This window comes from Phaethon lepturus, unplaced genomic scaffold, assembly GCF_000687285.1.
Source record: "Phaethon lepturus isolate BGI_N335 unplaced genomic scaffold, ASM68728v1 scaffold12113, whole genome shotgun sequence".
Classification (NCBI taxonomy): domain Eukaryota; kingdom Metazoa; phylum Chordata; class Aves; order Phaethontiformes; family Phaethontidae; genus Phaethon; species Phaethon lepturus.
In genome coordinates, this window is record NW_010529941.1 from 122,763 (window position 1) to 143,446 (window position 20,684).

Here is a 20,684-nt window from a genome sequence, read left to right on the forward strand (position 1 = left end):
CCTTATCCTTTTCTCCCCAATTCTTATTTATTTATTTTTTTATTTATTCATTTATGATGAAATATGTCATCTGAAACCCTTACAACTAAAAAACAGTATCTCCCAATATGAGCTCTTGGGTTTTCTTTCACATAAAAATAAGTAGCATTTTCTTCTGATAGCACATGATCACTTATTTATGACCACAGTTCTTCAGACAATGTGATCTCAAGAGAATAGTGTTTATATAAGGATTTTTCTTTTTCAAAATAAAATTTACATGGAAATGAATTTTGAAAGGGCCTTTTAACTGTGGACTTGTTTCTAGGTGCTGTCGAGAAAATTATATGCTTGAACAATCAAATAATTATTTGTACACTTATTCCTGAGTTGATGGAGTGGCACACTGTATACCGAGCAAATCATATAGGTCAGTAGAATCATCATAAAAATTGTAAACTCAGATCAGAGTGTCAGTGCAACCTGTAGTAGCCAGGAGGATGCCTCTTGCAGCGAGACAGAAAACGCAGTTGGCAGTACAGGACGGATACTAGAGCAGAGTTGCTCCTTTGTTTTCTTCTGGTGTGGAGCACTTCCACCCCGACTTTAAGCACATTCTACATCAGGTTATCTTAGTTGCAAAGAAAGAAAGTGATCCTCTAGAAGGATCTTTTGTTTACTTAGGTACTTTAAGTACTAGCTGACAAAAAACTTTTAAAAAATGCATATTACTAGGCCCAGGATGTCTAATTTGTATTACATTTATTTTAACAAAAATATATGCATACAGAAAAAATAGTGGTACTTTTCCTAAGTGATAAACAAATTCTTTCTGACTTCAGAAAGATGACGCTTTGCTTTGTTCACTTTTGATTGGCCTTTAATCAATCACCCGTGGGAGTGTTAGGTTAGGTTCTGAAGTTACAATTTACAATACATAAACAATATGTAACCCAAAATTAACATGAGGTAGGGCAGAAGGGTTTTTTCTTTCCTCACTATATTTTGAGGTTTTATAACCTTATATGCTTTGACTTCTCACACTGTTTTCTGCTTTTCCAGCACACTTTCTCATTCAGCATCCGTTTTAGACTACCAACATAGCTGAATTTTGTCATTTTCTGTTCAGGAATTTTGAGTCTCTATAGGTCCTATTATATTATTTTGCTGTCCAGCTTGTCACTGGTAATGTAATCCAATCTATGAATTTAATTAACCTACTGTTCCTTCTTCCAGATCATTAGTTAAGATGTCAAATAAAACTCTGCTTTACACCTCTTCCTCTGCTTCCTATCTTTTGGATATTTTTTTTATGACTGGCACACACTGCAGGCTGAGTTATTCTTCATTTACAGTTGGCTCCAAAGCAACCTAAAAGATTACTTGGTCTCTCTGTATTTCCAATTCATTTAAAAGCATTCTTAAAAATATCACATCAAGTACTATTGTGCCACTGTCCTCAAAATAGATCACGTTTAGCAACAATTCTTGACACTTGTAAAAAATGCCCTCTGTCCTGTCCTTTCTACCGTATCCTGAGCTTGAGACACCAGAGCCAGTAAATGCGGTACCTGCCTGCATGAAAGGAGGCCAAATACCTGTTCCTCACACATTCTTGGTCCCAATTTGTATGCCCCTTGGGATTGTGTTCCCCTCTGATCTGTTTAGCCCAATTTCTCCTCCTCTTCTTTTCATGGATTTCATTTGTCATGCCAGTACTGCTTCCTGCTTTTCAGTGATGTACACCACCCAAATTTCACCTGAACACAGTCTCTCCATCTTTGACATAAAGAAACTTGCACATCTTTGGCATTATCCAGGCTCAAATGCTTGAGCAGCCATTTTACTTTCCATGAGGTGTTTCCAGGTTTAAGAAATGCCCCTTCTCTTGTGAATCTTCAGGAGAAACAGCTACCCTGCATATTTCACACAGTCACTGGGAAGGCCATTTTAGTACTAACTCTAGAGCATTCTGGTTGGAACATTATTTGTAAGGTTGCATTATTACTGGTGTCTCTCCTTTTCCTCTTGGAATTCCCTCAAAAAATCCCCAGCTGAACACCCAGGTATGTTACAATAGTTTCAGGAGCTATTTTTAAATTTTAAAAATGTTAAAAATTATTTAAGATCCTCAGTATTTCTCAATACCCTATAGACAGCTTCTAAAAAGGGGTCCAGTCAGCTCTAAAACACTTTCAGACTCTCTTCTGGCATTACCGATTGATATAGTTGGTGCTATTATTATGTAGCTCCATAACATCCTCTGCAGTCAGCTGTAAATTGTTAAATAACACTTTTTTGGCAGTCCTCTAAAGACAGTTAGTTTCTATGTGCATTGATATTCAGCCCAAGGATTCTGCATTATCAATCCATAAAATAAAATGCATTCAAGTAATGCTAAAATTATGTCATAGGCAAAGAAGAAAAGCAGATGGATTGAAACTTATAGTGGCAAAAGGTTATTATTATCTCATCCTCTTAGATCTAAAAGTGACAGTCCCAACTGGATGGTGTTACTATGTACATGAAAGTAGAAGCCTCGTAGCAATCAGATACAGTGACACCAACATTTTAGGCAGGTCGGAGATCTCACCCTCGTACAGAGGGTTGAATGCTTGACATATGCTTGCTAACCAGAAGATCTTTACTATTGATGGAAATGATACAAGATGTTCATCCTTAGCCATCGTGGGAGCCCTTAAAAATGTTGGTAGACTGAGTTACTCACAAATCGATCCTGTAGTTACCCTCCCATCCAAGCCCACAGAGGGACTGCGATGGGCTGGGCATAAAGAAAGGCTTATTACGATAGCTGAGAACGGCCCGGTCAGCCATGACACCAGCACAGCGTAACTAGATACCGAATTTGGCACGTAGGATTACAGAATATTTTAACCATTTTTAAAAATACTCCAAACTTATCTATGCAACTCTCCTTTAATTAAAATTGTGCCATCCCTGATCCCTCTGCTTGCTGAAGATTTTGCTGAAGGATATTATCTGGCCTTATGGACACATGCCAGTAGAGCTAGGACTGATTTACTCAAACAAACAGATGTGCTAGGCAGCCATGTTTATCCTTCTTGTCAAACGTTTGCTGCCAGAGCCACTTTGTGAAATAGCAATTCACAAAACACTCCAAGGAATTCCTATTAGCTACAGGAGTTCATTAAAAATTTCTGCCTGTGGAGCAAACACCAGAGTAATGATTGACCCATCATGTTCTCATGTGAGAGGGAATATTTTAAATTAGCACGGCTCATTCTTTTTTACTTAAATTATCTCTGAATCTAGATAGACACCCTTTTTTGCTAAGTATACTGACTCACCCATTTCTTTTCTCAAATTGCTGTTCTCTTTTGGTATTTGGTACAGCCTCAGATCTAAAATCCATGAGCAGAAATTACTGTTATTCTGTTACAAATCACTATTTATTATCTTAATAAAATGAGTTTCATTTCCTGTCTTTCAGGTGTGTTACAACACACATTGTACATGAAGTGTTGTCTTTTTAAAGGTTCTCCCAACCTGAAAGAACTTGAAAAGAATTTCCACAATACTGATAGCATTAATAGTAAATTTTACATAAATATTGATGAAATATCCTTCACCAGTGTCGAGATGTGTTAGTTACCACTCCTGAAAATTGTGCTTTTGAGGCTAGCTATCAAGCCGCCGTTTTGCTCCTCCTGTCCTTAAAGAGAAGAATCCTCCTGGTGTTTTTAACAAATGGCACATGTTAATGACGATGAGTAAAGGGGTAAGACTGTACTTCCTAGTAATGTCAGAGCTATATTTGATTAGTTCATTAACTGCAGATTTATACAGCTTGTTGATACTGAAAATAAAAAGTGCTGAAGTTGTATTAACACCTTCAGTCAGGATCCTTTTAACCGTTGATGTTCATAATCATAATCCATTGTGTACAGAAATTATTAGCCTTTATGCCACTATTTTAATTACTTTTTTACTCTACCTGCCTCATTATTTTCAGTGTTCACCTCAGGATGCCAGTAACAACAGAAGGGCAGTTGGGTAGCTACATGGATAATACAGGAATGCTTTCCACATTGGTGCTGAGATTATGCTCCTTGATGGCTGAAGCTAGGGCACGTTCCCTTGTTAATTGAAGTACATCTATGCAGATCTCGTGATATGTGCTCTCTAAGCTGATGTCTGGTTTGAGATTTCAAATATGGATAGAGTTATGGATCACACCTTACTGAAAATGGCTAGGAAAAGACTGTCAATTTTGGTAGTTCGGAAACACTTAAGCAGCACAGGTCTGTTACTGTAAAAGGTACACAGGACATAGGAACCCTCCTGGCAGCTGACAAAATTAATCATGAGAGTGTATTCTCAGCTTTTCTGCAGAAATAGGCACAAACAAAACCCTTTCTAAATTCTTTCTGCACTCAAGAATTATGAATCCATCCGAATCTCATTACAAACACCAGGGTAAGGATACTAGCCACACCACTGTGTTAGCTTTAGTTAAAACAACAGGGATTTTTGACATTGAAGCAGAAAACTGGGTAACGACTAGAAACAAGAAGTAGGAATCTGATGCAAAGATTATTTAGAATAGAGGGAATCTTTTCTGGTCTTCATTAGGCTTAATATCAGGCCTACGTGAGCCCATGAATGTGCATGTACACATGTCCCTTTGTAGTGAAAAGGTCATTTGCCCTTTTAGAGGTTCCCAAGACAGCTCTGAGCAAGTTGGTTTATTTACACAGCACAGTGCTATGCAGAGATATAAACCTGCATCCCCAGCGCAGCACACATATACCAGTGCAGCCCTGCACCCGGGCTATTTAGCACTGCTCTTCCCCTTCCGATACGGCTGCGCTACTTAGCCGGCCCCAGCTCAGCTAACGTTAGCTGAAGAGTCCCTGCATCCCGCTCTGCTGCGCAGTGAAAACACACCCACGTGTTCCTATTACTGAAACACTTTGGTTTCTATGGATGGAGGGATTATGTTTTGGCGATCTCTTATGTAGACAAGAAGTTATCACAAATCCCTCTTTTTCTGCAGCGCCTTACAATAGCAAGCTAATGATGCCCAGTGTAACCCATAGATCCATAAGGAAATATTAATAAATAACCCAAGACGTATATCCAAATTATTTTTGTATAAAAGGACTAGTTTTCCCTCACTTTATACTCCTGAATTCAAGGAAATTGTAAGAGGGAAATTAGACCCATTGTGTCTCGTATACAAGGTGCAACAAACGACCTGAGCAAAACTGAGAACTCCACAACCTATTTGTCTATTGGAACTATATACAATGTGCCCGCTTTTGCTGACCAGTCTATCATCAAATGAACACAAAACTTGTTTATTATTCTGGATCTGAACATTACTTAAGCTGCTCAGCATTTAATTCTCAGTGGCATCTCTTCGCATTTGGCTGTACAATTACTGTACGGTGAATAGCAGCTGGCACTGTGATAAGAGGCTTTCTTTTCAGAACAAGTGTACGCTGGTCAATTCTTTTCACAGAATCATAGAACAGTTTGGGTTGGAAGGGACCTTTAAAGGTCATCTAGCCCAACCCCCTGCAGTGAGCAGGGACATCTTCAACTGGATCAGGTTGCTCAGAGCCCCGTCCAACCTGACCTGGAATGTTTCCAGGGATGGAGCATCTCCCACCTCTCTGGGCAGCCTGGGCCAGGGTTTCACCGCCCTCGTTGTCAAAAATTTCTTCCTTATATCTAGTCTGAGTCTGCCCTCTTTTAGTTTAAAACCATTGCCCCTTGTCTTATTGCAGCAGGCCCTGCTAAGGACCATATACTAGCATAAATGCTTCAGCATTATAGCTGGCATAGACTGACAGTGAATTCTATAAAAGCGTGACAGAGTCCCGCCACATAAGGTCTTACGCTGTTGCAGACTCTCGTTTAAGAGAAGCATAGATAGACCAGGAGCAACGTAGATATCTCTTGCAGACATTTTGGATAGCTAGTGCAGATACACATAGCAAACCAGACAAAGCACTGGGAGGGGAATTTTAATCAACTCACTCACGAAAATTACTCCCATGTCATTTTATGTATGAGTGCTTCGGTTTCCTATGGACTTTCCAGGCATTTATTACATATCCATTACTTAACAAATAGCACCCATTCCTAGCCACAGTCTCTGAGAATACAGAGAGACCATTATAAGAAAATAATGCCAAATTAATTAGAAAAAATTAGAAAGTCAGGAAGATATAAAAATAACGGACACTCTCCAAGCTCAAAGTTACCATAAATGCATGAAGGCTGAAAAAATAAAAATGGAGAAGAAAACTTGTAGAATTAATATAATACAAATTTAGCTCGTACCCATGCCAAGATCTATTATAAAGTCTACCATGCCAAAAACGTGAAATAACTAAATTTACCTTTCAGAACAAAGGACTGCCCATAATTCACTTACAAGATTTCAGAAATACATATGTTTAGTATACTATTGCTTTCAAGGGAACTCAAAAGCTAAAGCTGCGTTGGCTGGAATAATTTATATTTTGATTTGAACCCCTTAATTACTGTCTTGTCTCACAGGAAATCTTGTGAATACATATTGTTTGCTTTAGTCATGGAACATGTGATGATGCCTTTGACAAATAGGGACACTATTTCATTACACTAAATCTTACTTTCAAACTACAAGTTTTCTACCTCATTTGTCAATAAAAACCATTACAGACTCCCACTACGCTATTGATCCTACTCCTAAACAGGAACTCATATGAAGATTAACCTGAAAACAGCCATAATTTAAAAAGACATCTGACAAACCACAATGAATCCCGTTCAGAGCTGCTCATCATTGTCATGTAACAGCCACCTGCTTGTAGCTGAATCTAAATAGATTTTCTGTACTGGAGAATCTGGTCATTAAGCGTTTAGTCAAGGAAGAATTCGGGGGGGACAGGAGGACGACGACACACGGGGGAACGGCCAGACACACAGCAAGTCATGTTAATAATGCCTGTTTGCCATGCAGGTTTTGAGGAATGATTCCTCACACAGAGAGAAGCTTTATAGTTTATAGTGTTTTTGAATTTCTGCATACACCTAGAAAACTTCCTCTGGCCTTTAAATAGTCCAATGTGATCACTTTATGCCAAAGAAGCCGTATGAACTACCATCATGTGCTCCACAGACACCTGAATACTTGAGCTGACAAAGAATCTCCTCTAGCAGTTTACAGTGGGTGCTCTATGGCTCACAGCTGAGCAAAACTGATTGTTCCAAGTGGGATGCAAAAATACATAGAGAGGTCGATACACACATGTAGCCAGCATGTAGTTTGTCACAATGGGATTGGATCAGTGGCTTCAAGAGGTTAGTACTGAGATTTCTCAAACTTCCATTACATGTGGCTTGTGAGATTTACTTTGGACCTCATTCAGGTACATCCTGATTCCTTGAGATGAACATCTGCATTATGCACACGGAGCAAAGCTTTGTGAAGGGAAGGGGCTTCAGATGCGTGCTTGTGAAGTGAGGTGGTCCACAAACTTGTTGGAAACCTAAAGTGCCCATCCAGGGCCGCAGCATATTTGAAGGGTTTTTGAAACACGTGTTCTGGCTTGGCTTCCTGTGCAAGGGAATTAGTTCGCATGTATTAAAACCACTTCTACCCTGAACCAGCATGTAGTAAATGAAAACACTCTGGGGATTCACTCCAGAACTGCACTATTACTCCAAACCAAAGTGTTAATGCAAGATATTCATAAATGTGAACCAGTTCATTGCTCCTAAAAGGAGAAACAAAGTCAACAATCACAGACTTAACACAACAGAATCACTTGTCATCAGCTGATTCATACGCCGCTGGAGATTTTTGCACAGCTATCCCTGTACTGAGCTCAAACATCCATACTTGATTTTAAAGAGTTCCAAGACATGTATCAGAGCCTTGATTTTATAATATCAAAAGAAGCAGAACCCTCCACTTCCCTTCCTCTGATAATTAAAGAGGTTTGGTTTACACACTTATTCCTAAAAGAATAACTTAGGAATATACATGTACCTTCAACTCTGGATGGTAACACACTTGTCCACAGATATTTTCATGCTTTTTACATTCTAATGAGATGCACATTTTATTACTTTTGCTGCTCCTTGGAGTCTTTGATGCGGTACACCTCTGCCATGCTTTACGTAAGAGTTCGTATCCCAGGATAATGCCATTTGGCTGTCCTGGTGATGCCCAGTTGATTTGAAGAGATCTACGATAAGCAGAAAATTAACATCTGTTAAATTATTGAAAGTATTTATGCTTCTATGGATACTTATGTTAAAGGACGAGAACATAGTAATTCCATTTTATAAGTGGAGTGAAATATTTTGAAGTGTCCAAAATGTTCCTCTGGATGGTGAATTTCACAGCTGCTTTAATAACCGAAAAGTGTAAACGATTGAAAAAACTGTCAATATGTGCTAATATTCTGGAAAAATAAATCACACATGCAATCAAAGTCCTTCAAGGTTACTATTTAAAAGACATCTCATTCATAATTCTGGAAACTTATGCGCAATAAACTCCCTAGCATTTTACTAATTTCATTTCAGGGGTAAGAGGAAGGATTCAGCGTGCTTTCCTGGCGCTACACCAAAGGCGTACATGAACTATTGTCACGGCCGGCGTGACTGTTCCATGCTCAGATAGGAGCCTGATGGAGGACAGGCGGTTGCGGGGCAAAAGACCACCCCTTGCCCTCTGAGCTGTAGCCAGTGCAGCTTGCCCACATTGTGCTCAGTCACCATTTAGAAAATACTTGTATTCATCTTGCCTTTTCCCTGCTTTCAGAAACATAAAAAAAGGTATGTTCCTTTGAAGTATTTTCCTTCTTCAGCACAGAATTAAAAGAACTCATCACAGCATCAGTAAGCAGGAGTTCTCTGCTTAAATATTTTCATTGACATAAAATTAGAAGTAAAATATGCAAGTGTTTATCACAAGTAACACTCGAGACTTCTGACTTTGAGCACAAAAGTATGACTGCAGCAGCCCACAAAAGACCACAAAACAAAATCCTGTTGTTGATTTCAGGTTTGATATCAGACCATCATCGGTTTAAGGAAGTATCTTAAGGGAAAAATCATGTTAAACTGTAGCATGCCTGTCACTTCTAAAAATGTGCAAATATTGGCTTCAATATCTCACTTAATATTAGATTTAAAAAAAAAAAAGTCAAAAGGGACATTTGAAATAGAAACTTGTTGTGTCTTTTATAATGTACATATTTTACATTGGTATTTCAAATGAAAACTTCAACTCTTGCATAATCTCTCTGGAATGTTGCATAATACACAAATTTCTTTCACTGTGACTCTCTTTTGGTAAAGAGAAGGCGATCCCAGTGCTACACGTAGATCAATAGGAGGACTGACAACATTGCATAGTATATATTTAGGCTCCAAGTGCCTCTTTTTAATCTCCATGTCCCAATTACACAGCCACTGCCAGAATGCCAGTGACATCATAAATTAGCATTAATTTAAAGCGAAAATGTTACAGTGAAACAGCTGCTGAGATAAACTTTGACATCTTAACAGAATAAAAATAACTGAATTATTATTTCACTTCCTTGAGGTATAAACAGAGGAATACACACAGCAATAAGCCTTTGCAGAACAGGAATTAATGTCACCTATGAAGGAATAACTTCACAGGTGACTTGTAGAGTCACCATTATCAGTCCAAGGTCTTAATCTGAACCACAGATTGAATTCCATATTCCGTACATGGCTATTTTGTATTCACTGCATATTCTACCACAGGCACATGAACACACGTGCACATACGCACACGTCTACATTTAAATAATGGACCTAACTTAAAAACATAAAAGCAGGAATATATATTGTATAAACCTTAGAAAAAAGATAAAAAGGAAAGGAAAAGAAGAGTAATAGTACTTCCATCTTTATAAATGCCATTGTAACTCTCTCCTGGCCTTTGCACAGTATAGATCAGAAGAGCAAAGAAAGCATTTCCAGTCATATTTTTGAATTATTTGCTTTCTGCAAGTTTCATTCAGACCCTCAAGGGTATATTTGCAAAGTATTGTGCCAGATTTTGCAGTTTTGCAAGTCATATTGCTCTCTAAAATAAGTTCAAGTTAGACATAAGAACTAATGCAATGATTTGAACACTTTGCCTTTGCTGCAGAGCTCAGCATGTATTTCTTTCTTTTAACAAGGAATCAATTTATTAATTGATAAATTAATTAATTATTATTCAATTTATAGATATACATTTGGGGTGGACATAGACTGGTATTGTGTAAAGCTGCAGCTGCACAAGAAAATTACATGGCATGGGAGTTCACCGACCAGTGCCACCGAGAGGGTAAAACTCAGTATGACCTTCCAATAATGACTCACAGATAAGCAGACTCCTTCCTAAATGAACGTTTCAGTTATGTCTACACCTTCTCATGTTTGCCACCCATGGCAAATTGTGGTGGTTTTGAAAGCATCACAGCAGGAACAACGCATAGCTCAGTTTTCAAAAAATCAGCAGGGTTTTCAAAGGACTGCAGAGGCTTTTTGACACCTCCCCATCTGAACAAATACCCCAGGCTGAGCTGAGAACCTTCGCTTTAGCATGCATCGAGCTGTGTCATGTATGGTGCGTTTGATACAGCTACAGAAACACGGGGACGGAGCCTGCCCACCCTCTCCTCTTCATCCCCAGTTAGTCCCTCTCAGGTAAACAGGAGTTGTGTCTATGCTGGTAAGTGCCCACAGCCCAAACTACAGAAGCCGACTTGCAAATTCCGGGCACAGATAGATGTACAACACCAGGATGTGGCATATAGTCCTCGTCTGCCCAGAGAAAACTTCCTTTCAAGCGTGTGCCATTTATGATAGTTCAAATGCTGGATGAGTCCCTTCTGTGACTGCTGTCAATGTAGAAAAAATACTACTCACCTCCCAGAGAAAAGGCAGCCTAACCAGGTACACAGGAAAGAACTGCTTCGGACTACAAGGTCCATGAGACACTGCGGTACTTCCAGGAGATAAAGAACAAATTCAAACTGATCCACAAAGGTGTATTTGCTTTTGGTGCAACAAAACAAATGGAAAACCTTTGGCTGAAGCATGTGAAGACAATTCATTTTGACATTTCCAGGTAGAAATATTATTTTTTTATCAGTATCACAAGTTTGATATAACATCAGACACATTTTGGTAAACCAGACTTTGGAAAATAAATTCTGGTTTTTGCCTGCTTCAAGTATCACCAGCTTCAAGTATCCATGAGCCATGAAAAGAACGCCTCATGATTTTTTTGTCAACTCAGTAGTAAAGGTTCAACCATCAAGATTAAGAATATAATAAGGTCTCATTTTCGAATCTTGAGAGCAAATGTTGTATTAGTCTCACCAAACACAAGGATTAAATTTTAAAAATCACATGAAATCTAAGATTCAATGACTTTACTTTCAGGAGCTGGAATTAAAAAAAAAGTCACAGAAGAATCACAAGATCCGCCCGACATTTTTAAGATAGGGAACACTACTATTATTTAATGACCAGTGGATGAAATACTTTCCTCAGCAGCAGATCACATACACCAAGCAACTGCTTCAGCATTATTGCACAGGAGTTAACTACTTGTTGTAATTGTGGAATGCAGCGCTAACATAATTAGAGAGGCAGTATGACACAGTACAGAAAGTCTGATAACAGCATTACACTTCTATTGTTGCTACAAACTTCTTCATTAAATCTTTCTGTGCCTTGTTTTTCCCATTACTAACGCAGGGAGAGCAATCAGGTTTCCCCCATGGGAACACTGCCTTGGACGCTTCAGGCAAAGTGCCATAAAACTCAGCGTACTTGTGAAACCTGACTTTGTGTGTTGCCTGGACATGGCTCCACAGCAACCTTCCGCAGCATTTCATGTTTACTCCCATAGTTACGAAACCCGTTATTCGTACTTTCCGCCCATTTTGCCAGTATGGCAAAGCAGACTTACTGGTCTTTAGTTCCCCAGTTCCTCTTGGAGGAATCTGCACTACATTGTCTCATCTTCAATTCCTGCAGTCCCAAGACCAATTTAAAGGACATTTTATACAGCTAAGTAGTTTGACACTTTCATATTTGAGCTCCTTGAGAACTCTTGAGCAAATACCTTCATCCCAACAATTTATCACTATATGTTTTATCCAGTTGTTCTAAAATCTAACTAACATGTTAATCTGAGAGAGTTCCTCCAGCTCATTCACCCATGAACAGCATCTGATACAGAAATCTCCCCAGGCTCCATGATACTGAACATAAACCAAATAATTCACCTAGCTTTTCTCCCATGGCTTTATCTTCTTTGAGCTTTCTGTTACACCCTGACCATGGTTTCTGGATCCCCCAAGCTGCATAAAGGGCCCTGTCTTACTTCACGAAGCTCTGAAGGATTTTCCCTAGTTTATGCCACATCGTGTTTTCTGAGCCATCAACCTTTTAATTAAGCACTGAACAGGATTTCTGGCAGGGTTCATCTGCATTGTGCCTCAGTTTTCTGAAAGGACCAAAGCTGCTACGAAGTACTGTTATTAGGGAAAAACTAAGCATGCTGTATTACAAGGAACAAGAGAAAGAAGAAAAGCTTTTAAAGGGAAAAGAACGATTTTCCAACATACCATGAAAATTTAATGCACTACACAAAATTTAAGTCAGCATCCACACGCATACAGTACTCAGAGAACTTTCAAATCTGTGCAATAAAATACAGTACTTCTCTATAGAGACAAACCCTGAGGTCCCAGCTGAAAAAAAAAGCATACTTGATTTCAACAGGATTTGTTTCTACCTAAAGAGGCATGCTACATCCCCTTCCAAAAAAAAAAAAAAAAAAACCACAAACCCACAACCCAGATGAGAAACATAACAAACCAGAACCTGGCTTAGAACTTCAGGACTGGGTCACACACTGTTTTCTATTTGAAGTCGGCATTATAAAATAATCATTCCAGGACTGCGACCTTTTGTGCCAAGTTTAAGCCTGAAGCTGAGTTATTAACTGTAAGGGGTGGAAAAGTAAGGTATTTATAATGGCTCCAGTGGTATAACCTTCATTAGAACAGTGTGGATGGAGCTGCTATCAGAAAGACTTCTAAGAAGTTGGTGGGTGAAATTATAATTTATGTCATGCAGCACCTTGAGGCAAATTTAAAAACAATTATTTGTGAATGCTACAAAGACATTATCCTACAGCATTCTCATCAATAATACAGCCCCCCAAACTGATTCAGAGGAGGGGAAAATGGCATGATTCCAATTAAAGTCAATAAATTGCGCAGTCTGTATTATATCTCAAGTATCCCATGAGCCTATACTCTAGAAATGCCTTTTTTCCCCCTATCTGATGACAGGTATGTATTAAAATGTCCTCTTGTCTACACAGACTGGTTTTCTGTCCAAGCTTTTTCTTTTATGGAGGACAAATAAGCAAAATTCATATTCAGCCCAGCACCTGCTGAAGCTGTCAGCTGTAGTGTTTGTCATATTTCAATCAAAGCTGAAGCCAGCCAGTCATTTTTATACTGCACAATCCCTACATACTCGAGGACCAGAATTAATGAATTAGCTATTGATTAAATTCCACTCTAGCAAATCCACCGTGGCAAATAAATGAACTACCCGGGGCACGTGTAGGCCACGGCCAGACATGTCCGGGCAATCGATCAGTAGTTAGTATTCTTTTGGGATATAAGAACAGCTGATGATAATATGACATGTAGGAAAAGGCAGTGTAGAAACAGAGTCTGTTTCTGGCTGAGCAGATTATAAAGTAGGAAGGCATTTTTGATCCTTTTGCATTCATGTGTTATGACGTATTTAGTCTCTATATAATAGCAGAAACATGCGTAAGTGTTTGCAGTACAGACAATACAGACAAAGGCATACATAAGTTAAAGCCAAGGGCAAAAGATGAGATCCTGAACTGAGTTCTTATCATCAAACAAGCTTTGACTCTATCTGTATGTGTGACAGAAAAATAGCAAGCTTAATTTCATCCTCATACAGAAACAAATGCTGAATTGAAGCAAAATGTAGAAATGATAAACAGCAAACCAAAGCCCTTAAGAGATTGGAGAAGCAAATCCATTCTGCTGGCCATTTCCGAATGTTCAGATGCTAGATTTTCATAATTTAAAAAAAAAAAAAGACTTTTTTTCTTTCTGTAACAGAAACACTGCTAATGAGCATACTCCACCAGAATGTAATAAAATCACATGAACAATAACACACACACAGGAGGCTGTTTTATTGTTGGTGTAATTCTGAAAAATGTGTTAGCGAGCTTAGTTTTAGTCTGTCTTTGGAAGATATTAACTCCCAAAGAATCACTGTATATGTTACTATTTGGCTGCTTCTAAGGACTGCAAATGTGATGCTCCCTTTACAGTTAAGAAGTTTGCCCATGCCTGTGGACATAGTGGATAGGCAGATTGCAAACAGCGGTTCAAGGAGACATAGATATGCATGCCTTTTACGATAGCTTACTAATTCTTACTGTTGTGATGGGTGACTTCTTTTACCCACAATTATTCTAAGTTTCCATTATCAGCATCACATTGCTCCCCGAGCATTAATCTTCCTCGTCTTAACTGACAGCAAAATGTGATAATTTTCATTCCCCTACACTTCTTCTCTTAACTATTTCCACTTATGCCTTATTTATTGTCACAGCACAGTGATACCCAAATGGGTATATACAATCAACCAAGGGTGAGATTTCGTCAATTGCTCTTTTGGCCAAAAACTCCAAGACCAAAAATAACAACGAAAAATATTTTCAAAGCGTATACTGAATTCTTTTATGCACCTTTTTTAATTGAGAGAAGACAACCTTACGTTCTGGTCCCTGTTGCAGCCACAAATTGCTCTGATATATGAAAGCCACCTATAGCATAGTACCTTGAGCCAGTTATGTGAATAATGGGTGCTGACAGCTGCTTTGGCTCATCTTCCACAGTTGTAATCTGGGTCCCATTGCTTCTCACACAGGCATACACCGTGCAGGCTTCAATCTGATGAAGAAGAACATGAGTTTCACATACTCAGCTGCAGAAATTATTCAGCTCTGCTACTCGTTTAGACTTCTCTCTTCACTCAAGATTTTATCCTTTTCTATTTAACATATTCCACACAGCCAAGAAAATACCACAGCTTTGAGATAAGTATATCTACCAGAGATATACTGCGCGTATCACATTTTCCCACATCATTTTCCATAAAAGAGTATATGCAGCCCTCTGGCTAATTGCTATTCTCTATTAAATTATCACCAACAGAGTTGCAGTGAATTTGTTTTTCTGTATGTCTATGTAGAATCTGGTACACAACACTGAAAAAATTTACTTTCATCTGGGGCCTTAAGTTTTCTACACCTACCATATCTTCTGACATAAAAGTAAGTATAATTTTTCCTTACTATTTTTCTGGAAAATTAAAAGTGAAAAATGCAAATAGGAATCAAACACCTTGTTGTGAAAAATGGCACAGAAATAAAAACTTTTTCCTTCCTCTTGGGGTTAAACTAAGCAGAGGCAAAGTCAAATAGCTAGTGAAGGATGGTAACATGGTTTCTGTATTGTCAAAAGAGAAGTCACTTAAAATAAAACACACAAAAAATGAAAGATAATGCAGTAAGATTACCAGTGAGATGCACATGCATCCAAGATAATATTGTTTCCAGGACAAGGAGAAAAGAAATCAAAAGAAAAAAATAATTAAAACCAGCTTATTTTGATTTTACCTATCACACTGATGCAAGTGTAAGTCCAGTATAAAGACTAGGAAAGCAGAAGAGAAGAATAATTAACATCTCAAGCAACAGAAGGTGGCCATGGTAAATTAATATAGAGGGTCTATAAGTGAGGCAGTACACTGAATTTGCATTGTTATTGAGAAAAGACAAATGTGTTTCCAAGCAGCATTCAGAAAGTCATATGTGTATTCATGGATGGAGGTTTGCTGTTTCAGAGGGGCTGGAACATAGAAATCTGTTACGGTATGCCTGTCTGGGATGTTTATTTATGGCATGTAGTAACTGGATGCAAATTTTCAGAACGAAGTATACATCGTAGTACTAAGTCCTTCTCATATATAATGCAAACCAAACCTGAACTAGATAGACACGTATAGTTACTATTAAGTGTCAAACTGTATTTCTTGAATATATTAATACAGCTTAAGGATAGAAAGATTTTTTAAAATTTTTTTTTTTATTCTGCACAAAGTATTTTGCCTTTCATTAGATATGTGAATAGAAAGGCAAGCATCAAGATAGAGAAAGGGAAAAGCAAAGAAAAAATATTGTACTTATTAACAGCATACAAAGTACTACTATGATTTCAGAGATCAGCTCTGCTTCCTCCTCAGAAGGATAAGGAGAAAAAAGCATGATAAAAGGATGACAAATGCAATATCATTATTTCTCTGTGCTGATATATTATGCATGCCTGATGTTTCTAAAACAATTGCAATTTTCTTTTAATGAGTAGGAGTAGAATCTTTGCCTCTTTGCAATATATGTTGAGGCTTTGCTAATGTTGTAGCACAGAGCATTTAGGGGAAAGTAAATGGAGTTTTGAGGGTTTGAAAAAAGATAATGGAATTTTGTATTACGGAAAGTGTACACAGACCTAAAATATCCTGAAAATAAATTTATGCCTTGTATGTATATACACACAAACATCAGTGCATATATATGTCCATGTATGTAAAGAAATTAATTAAACAGTATTCCACTTGGAAATACATGTATTTTATGTAAAATTAACGTATATGACACAACCCAGAAAAGATATTCTAACCTGTATATCGTATACAGTGAATGGAGACAAATCTGCTAAAAGAAAGGAGCCCGGCTCGTTCATTCCAGTCTTGTACTGCTTATTATTTACATAGATAGAGTACTCTGTGACAACACCATTTGGGTTTGAAGGCGATGTCCAGATGACACGTACAGCTGTACTGTTGATGATGACAACCTCTGGAGGGAACATGCCCTCAGGCTCTAGAAATAAAGGAAGAAACTGAATAAACTCCAGCTGTCTCTGCAAAAGCACTTGTTTAACCAAATGCAGATTAGTATTTAGGTTTAGCAAAGGGTTCACTGCTTATCTGCTTTCCTCTGATGAAGTTATCACAGTCTGTAGTCTTCTGTAAATTGGCTTATTATACTCTCAGTTAGAAACCATGAGAGCTGATGGTAAAATGCTTTATACCAGCAGCATAGTGTCAATCATCAGTAGTATGTGGCCAGTGAGATATGATGATAAATTATTCACCCATCTGCACTGCCAACATACAAACATTTTTATGTCTCCCCAATCCTAATCTTTCCAAAAAAAAAAAAAAAAAAGGGAAAACCAGAGCATTTTGCTCTTGAAGCAAAACCTGAGACCAAAATACTTCATGTCTGGTGGAACGTGACGTTATCAGCCTCATAGCTGAAGTACTATGAAGCAATATGCAATATTGTCATTATGTAAATGGTTTCAAATGTTGATTACTATAGGTAATAAAGAAGGCTAACACTTATTTAAAATAAAAAACCCCACAACACTTTCTTTAGCGTTAAATTACATAATTATCTAAGCATGTCAGAAATAACCATGCATAGACCTATTTTTATCATAAGAACCCATCTTTACCAGTTGAAAAACTGTCCTTGCAATCGATTCAATTTTATAAACAAAAGGTGCTGACCTTTGGCATCAGAAAGGAAATGGAATCCTCACTTAAAGTGCTTTGCTAATGACCTGGAACACTTGCTTCTGAGGTAATGATATTATAATGTTTATAATGAGACTTTATAAAGCAAAAAGATTAGAAAGACCATTCTAAACATCTAATCTCAGATTCACAATTATTTTTTTATTTTATTCCTCCCCCAGCTCCTCCCCCCGCACTTGCCCGCTGGCATTGAAATGACTCATAAAGAAATTTCTTCGAGGCTGAACTTACACCTAGAGTTTCTGGTGACTCAGGAAAGGCCCTGCGTATGACTGTCATGTCAAAGGCATATTGCTTCACAGAGCAAATATTTTTTAAAACCCATTAATTGTTTCTAAATTCCACCATTTATTGATATGAACTCAGTTCCAAACTTAGTGCACACAGACAGGAGTATGCAGAAGATGAGAACAAACTGGGTTAATATCTGCTATTAGAGCTTTTGCTTCTGTCTCAGCGGGACCGTTTATTGATCTACCGCATGATGACAACCAGCACTTAAGCATTTTAGCGTTTTAGCCCTTTTTCCTTTTATACCGGAAATTTTATAATGGAAGGATGACTGATCTCAACCCTAACAAAAATCAATCAATTTCATTCTCAGATTTTAAGCCAAGCTGCATTCACTGCTAACCAACCTCCATCTGAGGTAGTCACATGTACAACTTCACTGCTGATGCTGTGGGCTCCGTTAAAAACTTGAAAAAATATCTGATACTCTGTGTTGGGCTGCAAATCACCTATGACCATAGAGTTTACATCAGCTTGGATCCTCAGAGATCTTCTATCATCAGTAGAATTCAAGAAGAGGGTGTAATATGCAACATCTCCTTGCAAATCTTGTAGTGCTAAGAAAAGAAAGGAAAAACATTGGGAGATCAACTGGGAAATATTCAGTCAGCAAGTTTTTTATCAACAACATCTATTGTGAAGAGAAAAACAGATTTTATGCAGACTCCCTTATTTAAAAAATACCAAAGATTCCATCAAGTGCCTTCAATTTCACCCTTATAAGCGGAGATGCAGACTGCTCTTCCAAACTTGTCAAAATTGTTAACAGTTCATCATCCTATCTAATACTGCAGAAAGTGTTCTTTCTCTAGACATCCCCATGATGACAATGGAATCTGTGAAGTAAACAAATTAATAGGTGAAACCCACTGCTAGCAGTGGTGTGCAGACCTTGCAGCTTGCCACTGCAAAAGGATGGCTTTCACCCAGATAGAAGGAAGAGAGCAAATCAGATTACTCTACGGCACTAGTTTAAGACGGAAACCTCAAGGATTTTTTTCCCTTTTTGCTCCTTCCCTTCAAAAAACACATCCTTACCCCACCCCAAAAGTTCTGAACTCCTGCGTTAGTCCTCTAGCCATAAATAAGGGGCAAGTGCCTATGTCTTAAATTATGGCTCCATTCAACTTTACACAGATGACCTTTTGGCCATAGTAAAAATGCAAATCTATGTGTTGTTATTTGAGAACAATCATGATAGCATCATCTACATGTAAAGCTGTAATACACTCAGAAGCATTATATTTACAGGGGACAAAAACAACTCTTCACATTTCTTCCTAACATGTGTTTTGCCCACCGCTAGCTTCCCCAGTGAAAGGAAGAAAAAAAACCCGTACGATTTTCTGGCTACACAGGGAAGGACCTTCATTGGTCTGAGCTGGTGGATAAACAAGGATTCCAGGCAAGCCTTGCTTCTCCATTTTAGTAACTCAGATACAGTCTGTTATCTTATCTGTCCTTTGTCAAACACTTTAAGTTCCTATCTGATCAAATGCAACTGTGTTTCCAGTAGGCACCAAGATGAAAAGAATAATTATGACAAAAACTTTAAGCATTGATACACATTGCTTATGGATGGCACGCTGTAACACTGAACGGGCGTCATCTGACTGGGAAATAGCATTGATAAAAGCCAAAAGCATATTTTCAGGTTTAATAGTACACAGTTTTGTCACAGAAATTCTTAATCAAGACTGATATGTTATTTTTAAGTGGTACAGATACAAGTTCTAAAACCTTAGAAGTCAGAAACCTTCAATAAGTTTTCCAGAAAAAGAAAACTAGCAAGGCAACTTACATTAAGGGCTCCTAAGTTCCCAAAGAAAACCAGAAAATAATTTAAAAACTAATATTATGAAAAAATGAAACATGGCTATACCAGAGAGTTAATATGCTTATTGCAACATAAGAAGCGGTAAAATACAATAAGGTTTTCAAATAATGAATGGCACTGTCTTGGTGTTTAACCTTTGTACTCACAAACATATATGAAGAAAATTTCTAAGGTGTGAATGAAAATAAAACCAGATTGCATTACCTACATCTAGAAGGTCAGGGGTTTAGATTACTACGGTAATGAAACTTCAGCGAGCTGCTTCAGATCTATTACATTTGTCAGTTTTTATAAGCATGCTTACTTCAGGCATGCAATTATAAAATAAAGAGACTACATTTGTTGCAATTCAGCACCCAGTCCTTATAAAATCATTTGCATGTAAGTCACGAAGAAATTCCCCACTGCTATATTAGCAAGCCAACTAGAGAAATTGGCTAAATTCATTTTAAGGAGCAGAGCAAAAAGAGAGAGAAAGGGGATCCTCTCATCCTGAAGGAATGTATATGTAAATTTTCATACAGAGAGATGAAATATACCATAAAGACAACAGGATTTTGCGTACTACTACTTTATAGATTTCTCATGAGTCTGCATTAACTATTTCTTCACTTTCACTATTCTCATTCTGCAGAAATAGCACATAATAAATACAAACATGACTGAGAAATAGCAAAATGTGCACACTTCTTTTTCCTATTTCTTTCCTCTCCTTTCAAGGACACTTAGGTGTATTATAAATCAAGACAAGGACTGCGTTTCCTATGAGAGCAAGGCAGAGCAACATAAGTGATGGCAGGTTAACACCTAGTTACTGGAA

The 20,684-nt window shown here is 37.9% G+C and overlaps 1 protein-coding gene across 1 annotated transcript in view; it reads right to left on the reverse strand.

The window, feature by feature from the left end:
* LOC104613651 (usherin-like) overlaps positions 1-20,684 on the reverse strand; it is a gene marked incomplete at its 5' end in the record, with an annotated part of 193,364 nt that overhangs the window by 92,965 nt on the left and 79,715 nt on the right. Inside the window, 4 exons of the mRNA XM_010284111.1 lie at positions 8,009-8,207; positions 14,911-15,023; positions 16,812-17,014; positions 18,375-18,584. Of these exons, the coding sequence (XP_010282413.1) occupies positions 8,009-8,207; positions 14,911-15,023; positions 16,812-17,014; positions 18,375-18,584 (725 nt within the window). The remainder of the gene's footprint in view (positions 1-8,008; positions 8,208-14,910; positions 15,024-16,811; positions 17,015-18,374; positions 18,585-20,684) is intronic.